General features: G+C 43.3%; 1 protein-coding gene across 1 annotated transcript; it reads right to left on the reverse strand.

The window, feature by feature from the left end:
• Window positions 1–9,242: 9,242 nt before the first annotated feature.
• On the reverse strand, window positions 9,243–14,016 carry npbwr2b (neuropeptides B/W receptor 2b). The gene is made up of 3 exons (XM_019266098.2): window positions 13,894–14,016; window positions 13,132–13,528; window positions 9,243–13,020 (listed from the first exon to the last, which is right to left on the reverse strand). The coding sequence occupies exon 3, from the start codon at window positions 12,706–12,708 to the stop codon at window positions 11,701–11,703; it is 1,008 nt and encodes a 335-aa protein (XP_019121643.1). The 5' UTR covers window positions 12,709–13,020; window positions 13,132–13,528; window positions 13,894–14,016; the 3' UTR covers window positions 9,243–11,700.
• Between the last annotated feature and the right edge of the window lie 1,918 nt (window positions 14,017–15,934).

Raw genomic sequence — 15,934 nt, forward strand, 5'->3', positions numbered from 1 at the left:
AGTACTTCGCCCTGAAAAAGCATTACCCTCGGCTGTCAGAATAGAAAGAAAGGGTTTTATTTATTTTTTTATATAAAGGTGTTGCAATATTCAGGCAATGCTGTTGCCTCAGGATCGTTATTTTCACAGAAAGTTTGGTTCTCACTGACTAACAGAAGCCAGGGGAGATACTTTTAATCCACGACAGATGCACAGCTCATGAAAATATCTCCTAAACACCTGCGATGATTGTCTCATGGCTGAATTTCCCATCGTATTTTATTAAAATCTGTTCCTGTTCCTTTCTGTAATGACTACAGGCTCACAACATTTCATTTCACTCATCCTCTCATGTTGGCATCCGTGAACATTAAAAACAGTTTCTATCCAAAGCCTGAATTCAAACACGACACATCTTCAGTGTCTCATTTGTGGATGAAGGACTCTCTGCTGCTGCTGTGCATTAGAGTCTCACTAAGACAGATAGTGGGGATGCCAAAGTTTCTATTATATGTACTGTAATGAACAGGACTGCATTATATTAGAAACTCTTTGTCACAGCACTCCAATGCAACACAGGCAACAAGTTTCATAACCAGTTACTTCAAGTCTGCTGAATCGGATCGTTGCAGGTTTTTCTAACTCAAACTACCAAAATGAACAAAAACCTTCATCGTGAAGTTCATCCTTCACCACGCTGCTCTGCGGAGCATCAGAGCACAGGTGAGGAACGCTCTGATCATTGACTCAGCACACTTGGTGAGAGAGAGAGGCAAAAAAAGACTCAGGCTTTATGAACTGCTGATGATGGATTATGTTCCTTTAGAATAAACAGCCGCCCTGCTCAAAATTCAATTCTGTAGAAGGAGGCTAACCCTGTGAAATGATGATGTGTGTGCCTCTATTTAAATGATCTTACATCAACTTTGCACCAAAATATAAATGCTATTTTCTTAAATACTATTTATGCAGGAAGATGGTAAACATCAGTTAATATTGGGCGTCCAGCAATGAGCATTTCCTCATCAATCCAGACGCTTCTGTCATGCTTGTAAGGTACAGAAAGTCCTCCAACTGGTCAGTGGACCAACTAGGATGCTGTAGGTAGCCTCTAGCCTTATTTCTTGACTTGCCTGTCTGTTGTAATGTTGTGATGTGCCACTGAAGTCAGGTGTAAAGAACAAGAAGTCTGCACACGGAGGTGGAGGGTCAAACAAATAGAACTTTTACTCTGGAGTGTTTGGTCCATGTGACCAAAAGTCAGCGTTGATTTAAGCTACATACTTATTACAACTCAAACCACAACCTAATCAAACTGCAACATTTTAAACTGAATAAAATCGTCTTGTCTCGTCTCCTCCCGCTTTATCCATTTTTGACGGGTCGTGGGGGCCCAGACTCTCTCAGCACCTGCCCCCTGAGACCCCTCCCATGGGTGGTGGGCCCATGTCACCCTTTCGGGCCGTGCCCAGCCGGGCCCCATGGGTGAAGACCCGACCACCAGGCGCTCGCCAACGAGCCCCACCCCCAGGCCTGGCCCGGTGACCCATGTCCGGGCAAGGGAAACTCGGCTCCTTTGCTAGACATTTCATCAGGGGAATTGAGCTGCGCTTTGTCTGGTCCCTCACCTAGGACCTGATTGCCTTGGGTGACCCTACCAGGGGCATGAAGCCCCCAACAAGGTAGCTCCTGGGATCACTGGATCACGCAAACCCCTCCACCACGGTAAGGTGGCAGCTCCAGGAGGGGACTAAATAAAATGTTAAATGTTTTTAAAGCTTTATTTTGAAAGTCTACCAAGATGTTGCATATTTGTTATTATGCTAACAGGCTGCTGTATTTGATGAGCTGGAAGTGAGAACATGTTCGTTAGGTTTAATGAAGAACACAGGCTCAGAGGTTTGCTGGGTAATACAGGACTTTACTGCCAAACGTGGTGATGACAGGAGGTGAGAGGACTGGCTGGCATCGGTGGACGGTTTGGGCTGAGCTGAGAGGGGAATGAAGACAGAGTGGCAAACTGCAAAACATACAAGGCAAGAGTCTGAGCATGGCTGGCAGAGAGTCGGGCGGGCTGGCAGGAGTGCAGACAAAGATCTTAGATACAACATACAAATACAGACGAACAGGAGAAGACTGGTGTCACCAGACAAAGGGAGGAAACGTCATAAACAGCACATCCTTTTTCAACAGTAGTTTTAACCATTAAACGAACCAAAAGTGAGTAAAGAGTCAGTGGAAAGCGGATTGTTGAGATGATCCCTGCTTAGTGCAAATGTTGGCCCATCCAACAGCGAGGTAGAAGCAGTCTGCCTTTAATCAGATTACTTGGCAGAGGCTAGTCTCCCTGTGTACGGATTATAGCAGTTGGCTAATAGATGGTTTCATTTAGACACACAATAGGATCGAGCCTCTATCTCATTTCACAGTGCTTAAAATACAGACTGAAGATCTGTCAAGGCAGGAGCCGGAGAATGAAAATGAATTGTCTACAAAAGGATGAGAGTGTGAGACATTTTCCTCCTGCCAGAACATTTTGGATGCTGTTCAGAGCGTAGGAAAATAGATTTTTGGATTAGTTTAAATGATCCAGGTTAGAATTAGGGGTACGCTTGTACTGGAGTCAAATATGGAAAGCTTTAGAGAATAAAATAAGTCAGTAAGATCTTGGTTGGGTTTGGGTTTCTTTGTTAGATATTGAACACTGAAGATAATGACTTTCACATTTCACTCTTGGGTCGTGTGGTGTAAGAAAAGCGTGCGCCCTTTCAGACTGTCAACAAATATTCTGAATGTGATATATAATTAAACTGTGGAGATCACAAAATAATCCTGCTCCTGCAGATCTGAATGAGAACTTCATCTCAGAGTTGCTTTGTCATCTCACAGGAGGATGCATGCAGACTTTTACTGTCTTAATAAAAAGGTGATAGGCTTGTAGCTTCTGTCAGTATTTCTGAATGAGCTCCCAGAACCGAATGTCCAAACACACCAAGCCCACAACAATTACAGCCCAGAATGATATTTGCTTAAGGAGCTGTAAAGCTTTACAAAACCCATGACTCTGTCCCTCAGTCCCTCAGTGCTCCTTGTACAACATTTAATTCTAAATAGAAAATATCTCGGGTCAAACAGAAAACATTTCCTCTCTCGGAACAACCACCTGGACCTGATCTGACACTCAGCTGGAGGCATTCATCTGATCAACTGATGCAGTATTAGTACAGAAACATTGTGATGTACAACACTGACAAGATTGCAGCTTGTACAACTTCAAGAACTTTCACCTTTTCCTCTCCAAGGAAACGCCGATCAGCCATAACATTACGACCACCTGCCAAATATTGGGCAGGCTCCCCTTTGACAACCCAAACAGCCCTGACCTCCACTGGTAGGGCCTCCACTGATCAGACTTGTTTGTCCAGCACTTCACGTCGATGCTCGATTGGTTTGAGATCTCGGAGAATTGCTGTTGTGTTCCTGAACCATGTTTGCTTTGTGGCAGGGAACATCATCCTGCTGAAAGAGACCACTGCCCATCAGGTAATGCCGTTTAAATGAAGCAGTTTACATGGTTTCCAACACAGCTGAGGTCCAAATGAATGGCAGGACCCAATGTTTCCCAGCAGAACATTGCCAAAGCGTCATACTGTCTTCTTCCCATTGTGCATCCTGGTGCCATGATAACAAGATAATCAGTGTTCTTCACGTCACCTGTCGGTGGTCGTCATGTCACGAATGATAGGTCTATGAGCTCATGGGGGAATACACCTGCAGGGACACGAGTGGAACCTCCAGCATGCATGGCAGCCTGGCTCTGCTAGTTATGCATAGTAATGTTATGTAGCACGTACACGTACCCAACACAGACATCTTATGCTTTCTGTCCCATAACCTCTGCTTCTGTGTCTCTGGAAGCTCAGAGTGAGGACACATTCATTCATCCAGTGAAATGTAATTTAATGACAGGCAGCCAACCCTGTCTCCCACAAATTAAGTTCATGTGCAAATAATTCCTACGTGTGCAAACATGAAGAAGCCTGGGTTATGTTCACTGGCAACATGTTCTTCCAAAGCAGGAAACAGAAGTGCTTGTTAGGTGGGTATACAAAGGCAAATAACTTTGACATCAGGGACCAGGGGTTGAATCTTTCAAAGGGATTGCCTGGGTTATTTGAGGTGGGGTTGTATGAGGTACTTAACCATAGTTAGTGTATTACCTACAGTAGACATTGGTTGTAATGAGAAGACAGGAGGACCACTACTGAAGCACCTGAAATAATCAATGTACAGTTTAAGTGTATGCTATATTTAGAATTTTTTCACCACTTTACCATCAAATAACATTTTTTTGCCTCAGGAGACAGGCAGGCATAATGTTACCTTGCATTGTATTGTCTGGCTTTAGAGATAGCAATACGACTGCTGCCAGAAAAGGCTCCACAAGGTCAGCACTCAATGTTTTTGTGTAGCAAATATATCAACACTGATGGACAACACTGCTACTATTTACATCCTGTGATCAAAAATATTGCTAGGGATAATTTATTGCTCCCTACTAAATTCTATTCCCTTGGGTGAAGTTGCAAGTTGTGGCCAGAGCCTTAACCACAAGCCAACTTGTTGTCTCCAATATGATACAGTTGGCAGTAGATTAAGATTATTTTTGTCAAACTGCTATTTTCAAGTTCAAGAATGCATTTTCTGACTCCGACTCAATGCTTTTCCCCAGACATACACATCTGAACTTTCATTATGGCATCATATTTATGTAGACTTTCAATCATACTGCATTTCATTGCTTAAACCACCCGGTTTCAAAATGTTGATTAGTTATTAAGTGAGAAAAGAGGAAGACTGGTCAGAGGAGAGAGAACACGCCGTCGTTTTGCATCTTGTCCTGAAACGTCCTCGACTTCACACGTCCCCCTTCATAAACCAGAGGGGAGTATGTCTGCCTGGCTGTGTGGGAGTCCAATGAAACTCTGAGTGATGCCGAGATCAAACTGATGATAGCAGGTAAATGACTTTGACCCAGGACTCTTCATCATCAAGAGCTGGAATGGCATCCATCTGTCCGTCTGGAGGGTTTGCCTTCTTCACACCAGGCTGCCTCTTTACCTCAAGTGACTTTTACAGATAATAAATGGCTGACGGAAATCTATTTTTACAGAGTGCTCTGCGGTTGTCCTCGACTTTCCTTTCTTTGCAGTTTTAATGGCCTAATTATTATTTACTACTCTACTTTGCTGCACATGTCAGTAGTCAACGTTCGGTATTTCCTTTCCCAAGAACCTTCAGCAGATAAAGTTTGCTTCTTCTAAACTAACTGATTTATGCTCTCACTTAAAGCCAACCAGATTTGGTCACAATCTCAGTCAGTCAATCATGCTGTTGCTGTCAAGCTAGGAAATCTGTTCTCCTCTCGGCTGCTGTCAGCTTTTCATATTCCAGTATGAAATCATTGTGACCCTCCTTCACCCCATTCAACTCCTGTTCATCACATCCAGTAGCCCAGAGCTCATCAGAGTCCACGCCTCATCCAGTCCAACATTCAGATCAGCCATCCTCTTCATGCAATCATCGTCAGCACCACCAATCACTCCTATAGCAATCATGGCTTTACCAGCCACGAAATAGTTTTAGCTGCACATACTTTAACCATGGAGCGGTACAGGAGATCGGAAACTGGTCTTATAAGCGGTTTCTGAATCGTTGTTGAACGTATTGAAAATAGTTGATCTGATATCAGTTCACCAACATTTCCAATGAATGGTAAACTTCTTCACTCAGCTTGTCTTCTTCCTTTTTGCTAACACAAAACAGTCTGAACTGAACCTGGGTCAGTATATTGCAAATACATTGTATTAAAGAAAAGACATAACCCAAAGATGGACCTTGGTGTTTTCAGTATATCTCATAATATGAAGCTCTTTTTCTATAGATTATAGAATAAAAGCTTCATATTATTCAGGCCTCCGGGATGGTACATTGAAACTTAGAATGACTGACTCTTACTGTACACAATCATACACTTGTCCTATAGATGGAATAATGAGAATGGAATAATTGGTATTGCTGTATTTTAAAAGGGGAAAAAACAACAACGTAAGTGTCTTTGTATAGAGGCCGATCTTATTTGACCTTCAACTGAGCTATGAATGTATGTTGTCCATAAAGTGGTAATGGACAGAGACGTAACTGCTGTGAAGTGTCCCAGTTCGTTACTACAGAATATTTCTTTTCTTCAGCGCTACACCAACTTTTCCAAGGTGACAAATTAATTGCTTTAATGGGTAAAAACATCTGGATCGGACCAGATGTGAGCAGGTAGCCACAGCCTTATGTTCCTCCGGTAGCGACGAGAATTAACTAAGCAAGACATGCAGAGAAGCTGTTTTACATTTTAAATTAAATTAATTGATTGTGATTTTTATCCATGAAAACAGATTTTGTATCTGCATCTGCCCAAACTGAGGATAAGAAGCATCCCTGATATCATCACATGATGGATGATTTACATCAGAAATACATTTTATGGTAGCATCCACATATCAACAAGCTAATAGATTAGATTAGATTAGATTCAACTTTATTGTCATTACGCATGTATAAAAACAAGGCAACGAAATGCAGTTTAGCATCTAATCAGAAGTGCAAAATCGAAGTGCAATAAATACAGTTAATGCAGTATTTACAGTAGCGCGAAGGCATAATATGTAGAGATTGTGTGCAGATAAAGTGCAATTAATAAGTTAACAGAGTGCATGATACAGATATAACGAGTATGAACAGCTGTGCAAGTCCAGGGGTGATCATCTTTTGGCAGAGTTCAATAGGGTGAGAACTGAGGGGAAGAAGCTGTTTCTGTACCTGCTGGTTTTAGTCAGTAAGCTCCTATACCGAAGAGTATATATAAACATGTTGGCAAGCTCTTAACAGGATTACAAATGTTTTCAGTTTGAGTGCAGGTGGAACTTTAGACTGAAAGTCCATCCAGGTTTCACCATGCAGAAGATAAAGTCTTTTGATGTGGAGCGTGGGTGGACCTGAGGCGTTTGTTTCTTTCTGCTCTGAAGTTGGACCTTTTTTAATATGGGGACTTCTTCTGTGGCCTTTGGGACTGCAGTTTTTGGACCTTCCACACTGGCCAAGGATCTGCAAGTGTTAGGTTTTATCCATCGAACATCAGCCTCTTGGGGCTGTACCCTTCTCACACCTTTCATGGTGTCGTTTAACCATGACTAACATCTTTCTTTAGCTTTAACCAAACTTCATTTCCCATGTAAGGATACTGTTGGAGTAACCTTTGGGGAGAGATGTGTAGGATGACATGTTTCAATGCAGTTCCTGAGAGATGAGTGATGGAAGCTCTGTGTTTGTAGTGGAGTGTCGTTGTATGTACACAAGAGTGGGATGGAGAGGGAGGGAGCGCTCCGCCTTGAGGGAATCATACACTCAGACACACTTCTGATCTACAGCTGCACACTGCCATCTACAGTTCACTACCTAATACACCTGGAATGTCTTCAGGTGTCATTGAAAGACTCACATGGAGTCACTGAGCATGAACCAGTACACAGAGTTCAGACCTCTGTAGCAGCCTGTGTCTATGTGGCTGTGGCTATTTTAACTTTTGCTTCCGCCTGCCTCCAGTCAACATATTCATCAGAATGGTTTAAAATAGGAGCTCACTCAAACACACGCACGCTGAACAGGAGATGCTGCATGGAACAACACTCCCCCCTAGTGGCAATAATGTCTTATCACAAGCACATTTTTGTGCATACATCATACAGTATGCACACTAATGCAAGAAAGAAGGATATGAAACCAATCCTACATATGTTTGGCCTTTTCAACATATCTTTAACATGATTTGTTACAAGTTTGGTCGGCTGAATAAAACATTTCACTGATGCAGGAACTTCAACCACTGCTGAAAAAAGGGGAAACAGGGTCGAGTATTTCTGCACTGTGAGAGAAATGAAAACAAAGAACGTGAAATAAAAGATAGAGACAAACAGGGAGAGAGCAAAGATTTAACGGTTAAATGAGTTTGAAAGAAGAGAGAGCTGTTCTCCTGGCACCATGCTCCTCTCACCACTATCATACTGCTGTTATACATGTTTATATTCATGGAAATGACGGAAGATGTCTTCCAGTAAACTGGTAGATTTCTAACATAAAACAGTTTATACAGAACAAAGTAATATTTTAAATGAACGCAGTAAAACCATGTTATATTTAATGGCAAAATATTTATTTTATGTTAATTTAATGTTAATTATATGGCAAAACTCTTTTTTGTTACATTTATATGGGTAAATTATGGAATATGCTGGAGACCAGAATCCCTTTTTTAAACAGTTTATTGAAAACATTGGTACAGTACAACACAAGAGGCTGAAGGTGATTTGGACAGGTAGACACAGAATGGTGCTGGTGGGTGGTGTGGCTCTGATTGGTCTAAGGCTGGCAGGAAGGTGCAGGGTTGGGTTTGACAGATGCTTTAGGTGTAGGTGCCGGGAACAGACGGATGTGGCAGGTGAGGGACAAGCGATCCCCAGCTCCTCCAGTCTGCGTGTTGAGGTGTCCTTGGGTTAGATACTGAACCCCACATTGCTCCCACATGAATGTGTGTACATGGTTAGTTCCTAAAACTGATGAACAGCTGGCACCTTGTTTTTGAGTAGGTCGAAGACTGGAAAGTCAGTCCACTTTCCATTTACGCAGTTACCTCTGCAGTCTGGCATAGTCTGGGAACGTTGATGGAGAAAACCTTCATAAAACCCTCAGAAAACCTCATGACAACCTTAAACATGAAACTAACAGTACCAGTATGCTTCAACTGGAATATAAGAAATAGTTCGTTTCATCTTCCACCAAAAATACTGATTCGGTTCATTAACATTATCGTGTCATTCGTTTAGCACTGCATCCATCTGACTGTAAAGCAGCCGCTCAGCTGCATCATCTCATGGACGCTCAGGACATCACAAACACAACAGGCTGTTGTCGAGATTGAATCAGTGACCTTTTTACCGACGAGTGGCTGGAACCACTAATCCATCCTCCCGTCCCTCAGCTGATGGCTGATGTAGTTGACCTTGTAAAGAAGCCCTCCGGTGACCCTGACACTAACCGGATGATACTGATGATAGCGCTCATGCATCTTCATCAGCAATGGGATGTGAATGTTTCTGTTAAACGAAGCTAATTTGATTCTAATATATTAAAAAGACCCGAGCAGCAGTGGGAAAATAAACTTATATTTATTGATTATTCATTGACAGACAGGAAAGATTTCTAAAATACACAATAAATGACATTATATGTCATGATTCTTTAAAGACAATGATTTATAATCATATTATTTCTCAATATGCGTGACACAAGTTCTAATCTTAAGTATTTGACCATACATCACAATGACTTTACATTCCTCTGTACAGGTAAATGGCAAAAAGAGACTGAAGTATTTACAGCAGGACGTGTAGTTCATGCAGTCAGAGCAGTGTCGTGTACAGAGGCTGAAAGGAGTTACACTGCAGTTTAAAGAGCAAAGTGTGTAACAATCCAAAACACATTGAAAGAACTGTCTGAGCGACCACAGGGAGGTTTATTCTGACGTCTTTATGTGACTGCTGATCCTGAAACGACACGTCAGAGGATTAAGCCTTAAAATGAGAATCATCTACTGTCAGTGAAGTCTGCAACACTCGGAATAAAGAGTTTATGTTAACGTTTAAAGAAAATGACTGTAATATTCAGGTTAGAATTAAGGGTTTGCATTGCAGGCAAGTAAGTAGGATGAGTTATGAGTTAATTAATTGACCGTACAGTTCATATTCAAGCCTCCATCTTAGAGGGCAGCAGCAACATTGGTGGAAAACTGTGACATACTACTTCTAAAAATCAAATCTGGAATTAATCTTGCTGCTGTTTTACCTCTTATAATTCTCCCGACTTTAATAAATGATTCCTGTAAATTTAAGCGTGACATTCACCTGGAAGAAGCTTCAAAGTCATCATAAAAAAAAAGATTTTATTGAATTAAAAATGCAAATTACCTTATCAAATCAAATCTTCTAGTAACTGACGTTTCTTCTTGATTGAACTGAAATGTATCTTCATTGTTTAACATCGTGTGACATTCAGTGAGCTCCTTTCTGTGCACGCACCACCAAGTTTCTTCATGAACACACTAAACTACGTCACTACATGAAGATGGGTGCTGAATCTGCTCGGTGTGATTGTGAATCTCACTGGATTACAAATATTCTTCTAGTCAGATACTAAATAAAGAAAGACATTGTAGCTAGTCTTTCTAAAAGAGTGTGTGTGTGTGTGTGTGTGTGTGTGTGTGTGTGTGTGTGTGTGTGTGTGTGTGTGTCTTTGCATGAAGTCTGAAAATGGCTCTGGCTGCTTCTCAGGTAACACGGCCCTGTTGACAACAGGGGGCGACAAAAGCTCACAAAAAAATGAAAAGACGTGTGAAAAGAGAATCAGGTTACATTTTACATAGCCCTCCTGTCCCATGCCTGTCTTCTAACAGGCCTACAGTGCTGCTGTCAGGGTTGGTAGGTTTCCTTTCCTTCAGTGGTACATACATGAAATAACGTGCAGCAGAGACATTCGTCATCCAAACACTTCCATTGTTTAAAGAACCTGCCCCGGAAAACAAACTCTAATCCACAGAATGTATCATTTGGTTCCACTGAGATCACTTTGCTCGAAACACAGCATCATTCAAAGGCAGATAAAGTGTTTGCGTACATGATCACACAATATTTCAATATGTCATCCCACCAGTTTGGATTTTACAAAGTACTTCAGCTCAGAGCAAACATCTGGGACCCTCCAACCCCGACTGTTCTCGCCACGTTGATTTGATTGACAGCATGCAAATCAGTTAACACTGTGTTGAACTGTTGTTTTTTTCCACACAGGTGTTCGACCCTCAGATCAGGTCCGCAGAGTTCAGACTGGACTCCGGAGAAGGTCACGGCTGTTTGCGGTGAACCATCTCGACTCGGTGCCTCAGATTATTTTATTTTTTTTTACCGTCATGGAAAAAAAGATCTGACAATTGAATTTGCAGTCTTCTTCACCTGGGAAACAATCAGATTTCAAGGCCAGCTCTTCAGAGACGGTGACAGTTGTCTTGCATGTCGCTGTTCTCGTCCCCTATTGCATGCAATATTGCCCATTTCTGTCAACTTACAGTATTCTCTCACTGTGCTCTCAGAGCCATGAAAGCTGCACTAGGCGAACTCTGTGAAATTACAAACACAGAAAACCATCGTGTCCCTTTAGAAGAGGCTTCAGATCGACAGGAAGGGATGAATTTGAAAAGCTCTTCCTGTCTCTCCTCTCCCGTCCCTTTGGTTTACTGCAGTATAGGTTTTTTGTCACATTATGAATAAGTGTTGTGTGCAGTTTACAGGCATGATTTTACATGTTTTCTATATATCAGAGATAAATAAACGATAGCTACCTCGTGCTATTATGTGCAAACAATGTGCAAAGTTGCCTAGTGCAGCTTTAATAGATCAAAACAATCAAATCAGAAGAGTTCAGATTTGAACCTATGGTTTAAGTCAGTCTTTTGGGATGGGACTGACTTAGAAGAAGTCAGTCCCATCCCCATCACAGTCTGTCCTCACTCAGTAGGTCACTGCAGACCTCTGTGTCAGGTTTCAGACTGACGTCGTACATTCAGGCTGGTCTACATTCCAACATCTTCTTGAAGGCCTTCCTGAAGCTGTCGTCCAGGAAGGCGTAGAGGAACGGGTTGAGGCAGGAGTTGGCGTAGCTCAGGCTGGTTATGAAGTAGGAGATCCCGATGAGCAGCGGCGTCGTCCTCAGGTCCGTCGTCAGAGCCACGATGGTGCTGAGATGGAACGGCGTCCAGCAGAACAAGCACACGGCCAAGACGATAAACACCATGATGGTGACTTTCTTCTTGGCCTTGTCCAGGGCCTTGGCGTTGCTGTTGAGCCTCATGTTCCTCAGCTTGTAGAGCATCATGGTGTATAAGATGCAGATGGTTGAGACCGGAATGGCGAAGCCCAGGATGAGCGTGTAGATCCGGCTCGCTTTGAACCACAAGCTCTCAGGGCTGGGGAAACTGAGCACGCAGCTCTTCCTCCCGTCGTTTGGGTTGACGTAGACGCCAGCGAAAACGGTGAAAGGCATGACGATGAGGATAACCAGGATCCAGACGCACAACGAGATGATTTTGGCTGCTCGGTAGGTGCGGTAAGGCATGCGTTTGGACCTCACCGTGGCCAAAACAACCAGGTAGCGGTCTATGCTCATAACTGTCAGGAAATAGATACTGGAGAAGATGTTGTAGTGGTCTATGCTGAGGATAACTTTGCACAAAACTTCACCGAACGGCCAGTAGTGAAGCAAGTGTTCGGCTATGTTGATCGGCAACACCAAGGTGAACAAATCATCGGCGATGGCCAAGTTCAGGATGAACATGTTGGTCACTGTCTTCATCTTGGGGGCTTTGAGGATCACGTAGATGACGGCCGTGTTGCCCGTCAGTCCCACTGCACAGATGACGGAGTAGATGACCGGCAGAATGACGTAAAGGTCGTAGAAGGGGGAGGGAGGAGTGCAGTTCAGGCCGGTCTGATTCCCTGACGTGAAGGAGGAGAAGTCCATAGAGTCGTTGCAGACTGGCGGTCCACCGTCGGGGATAGACACGTTCTCCATGTTTGAAGAGAAAGTGAGGCAAACTACGAGTTTCTGAACATTGTGAGGCAAATATCCACTGAGTTATTATTAGAGTATTACAGGAGCAGCATCTTTATCTTCACTGAGCCTGGAAAGGGATCGATGCACAGTTCACACACAAAAAAAGTTAAATTAACGTGGGATTGTCTTCCACTTCATCACTGGAGTGGAGCTCAGGCTCTGACCACTGGCCGGTGGAAATGTATTTTCTCTGTTGTCTAAGGTCCATGGACCACGAGCAGGTCAGTGAGAAGGTAGTTTAGGGTCAGAATCTCACTGTTGGTTCAGTTTCTGAAGAAAAAGAAATAGGATGGGATAGTATAAACTTTTCTCATGCAGTTTTACCTCATATACAGAAATAATAATCCTGTCAGATTAATTTTTCTCCGGAGAAAATCTCACCCCAGGAGAGTTGGTCCGCGGTTAAACGTGGATCTGTTCAGGGAGCGCTCCAGATGTCCAGCTTCATGCTTCATGCTTCATGCTTCATGCTTCAGCTCAGTAACTGCTCCACTGTCCGCTGGGTTTCAGGGTTGTCTCTTTAAAAACATTTGACACTTTTTATCTCCACGCGCGTTCATTCCATCACTTTTCCTCCTGCGTGCGTCCTCACATCCTTCCACCTCCTCCTCCGTCTGAGTCTCTCCTCCTCTGCTGTCGAAGCCTTAAAGTGAGGTTTTTAAAAGGTGTCCACGATGAGGTTTACGATGCTTATTTATGGTCTCTGGCGGCGGCGCTTCCTGCGCGCTTTTGGAGACCGTTACCAGGGTTTTACGCACGAGTGGCGCATCCCGCAAATCTAGACAACAGAGAGATGTGGACAGCAATTAGTTGCCTTGCACACATTTCTAAACATCCCTGCAGATGGAGCGTTTACAGCCTGAAAATGCAAAGACACAAAGTCCAGGTAGAACTGGATCAGACTTCAGACTGCTAACGGTTTTCTCTCTTTCTAAAGCACATGCACGATGAATGCACACTTAAAAACAACTTGACCCATTTAAACAGCGTGACTCAGCCATGCAGAATTTACTTTCCTGTTGTGAAACTAAATTATTCTGCAGATATGTGGGGCAAAACATGCGCCATCTCTGTTTTTTAACAGTAAAAGTCAAGTCCGGGTGGAACCATCCGATCCATGAAAAGTGATCTAAGCAGACTTACTGTGGAACCAGCCGATGAGTCTTTCAGGAAAGTTTCACAGACATTAAAGTGCATACAGGCGGGTAACCGTCCTCTGTGTCCCCGGTAAAGACACTCTAGTCCGGTCTTATCTCTGTGGAAGCGGCGCTGCTCTCTCTCTCTCTCTCTCTCTCTCTCTCTCTCTCCATCTGCTGACGTCATTCCCAGTATCAGTCATGTGGTCTGTGGAGCTCGTGCTGGCCAGTTAAAGTTTTTTTTAACATCATTTATTATGATCTATAGAAAAACTGTCAGGTGTGACGTCACAGATATTGATTAGCATATACAGTCACCAATAACACCCGAGAGCCAACCTGTGAAATAAAGTCCAAGTGCCACAAACTGCAGTTCCTCAAACGTCCACTTGAGGCTGGCTCCAGAAGTGAGTCAGTCTCCATAAGTCCCCATGTTTCACAGCAGAAATAAACATGTTTACAGCCTGGTACAAAAAACAGTTTTGGTCTCTGTAGCTAATTTCCCCGTTCATGACAACTGTACTGAGGGTGAATTTATATACAACTCACCTGTTCACATTATATTAAGGCTTAAAGTTATGCAGGGTTAACAGCTAGATGTTGTCAGGCTTTTAGTTTGTGGGTAGACTTCCTGTTTTATTTTGGTTTCCCTCACTTCCTTTTTGTGTTTCTGTCCTGGTGTCTTTACTCCCTGTGATTGGCCATTGTTTTCACCTGTGTCTCGTTTGCTCCTCCCCTCATGTGTATTTAAGCCTGTCTCTCCCAGTGTGTCCTTGTTAGATTGTCTTCTTCCTTGTGAGTAGCTCTCTGGCGTGTTCATCATAGTTTCCTCGTGTACCAACCCTGTTTGTTTCTTCGACCCGTTTTGCCTAGCGTCCTGTACCTCTGCCTGTCTGCTCCGTGTTCTGGATTCTTGACCCTTGCCTGTTCTTGGACTTTCCTCCTGCCTCGTGATTTTGTACTTCTGCCTTTTGTGTACCGTATCCGGACTGTCAATAAACCGCCTCACTACACCTGTCAGTCTCTGATCTGCTCTGTGGGTCCAGTTGTCTGTCTGAACCTGACAGACGTCACAGACTACGTCCACATTTTTCTGACTACACTGCTTTGCACTATGATCAAGTGCACGCTCTGAAAACAGTGCAGCCCTTTGGTAATTTATTCTCCAAATTGAAGCAATCCTCCTCATCAATTAGCACGGCACGTACATAAAGTTTGGGGACTCGTTAGTGTCCTCACTGTGTGTCCTCACTGTGTGTCCTCACTGTGTGTCCTCACTGTGTGTCCTCACTGTGTGTCCTCACTGTGTGTCCTCATCCCTTTCAGACTTTCAAGCTTCTTTCCTTCCACTGACGACAGCGTCTGTCTGTCTGGATTTCAGCACCAGCGTCATGCCTGTATTACATTAGAATAATAATAAAGTCCAGGATTGATGACACTTTTTAACGAGGCTTTACAGAGTTTTTAATCACATGGGAGGATTGGAATCAAGTCAGGAAGTCTCCCCGGGGGGTGAGACGCTTTGACGTCTTCTGTGCAAATCAGAAACTTTCAAAACTCCCCCTGTGACATGTCAGACGGAGGGAACTAGAACGACATTTGCAGAAAGTTTTCCACACAGTGGCTCTTTAAAGACACATAGCACGTATGAAATTACCTCCCCGACTGCGCCGCCTGTGTGCTGCTCTTATTCTTCAGTTTCCAACTGTTGCTCTCCTCCTCTTTCATTTTTCATCACAGCAGATGACAGCCCCAAAATGAGGGATTATGGGTTTGATGCCCTCCTCTCGTGTTCTCTCTCTCTCTCCCTTCGCCTCGTGTATCACCTCATGTCTTGTCGAGTTCCTGTTTTCATTTCCTTTTTTAGAGTCTTCAGGAGATGGTGTCATGTTTTTTAAATTGCCCAGATGTGCTCTGACTCACAAACGGAAAAACTCAGAACAGTTTTCTGTCTGTTTTTCTTTTAATGGACCAGAGTGGAGGATTTAAAGGCTCCTTACAATCCATTTTCTTATCTGAAGGAGAAACTACAGAGGCTAGTAAACAAA

The sequence above is a fragment of the Larimichthys crocea genome, chromosome XV (genome assembly GCF_000972845.2).
Source record: "Larimichthys crocea isolate SSNF chromosome XV, L_crocea_2.0, whole genome shotgun sequence".
NCBI lineage: Eukaryota > Metazoa > Chordata > Actinopteri > Sciaenidae > Larimichthys > Larimichthys crocea.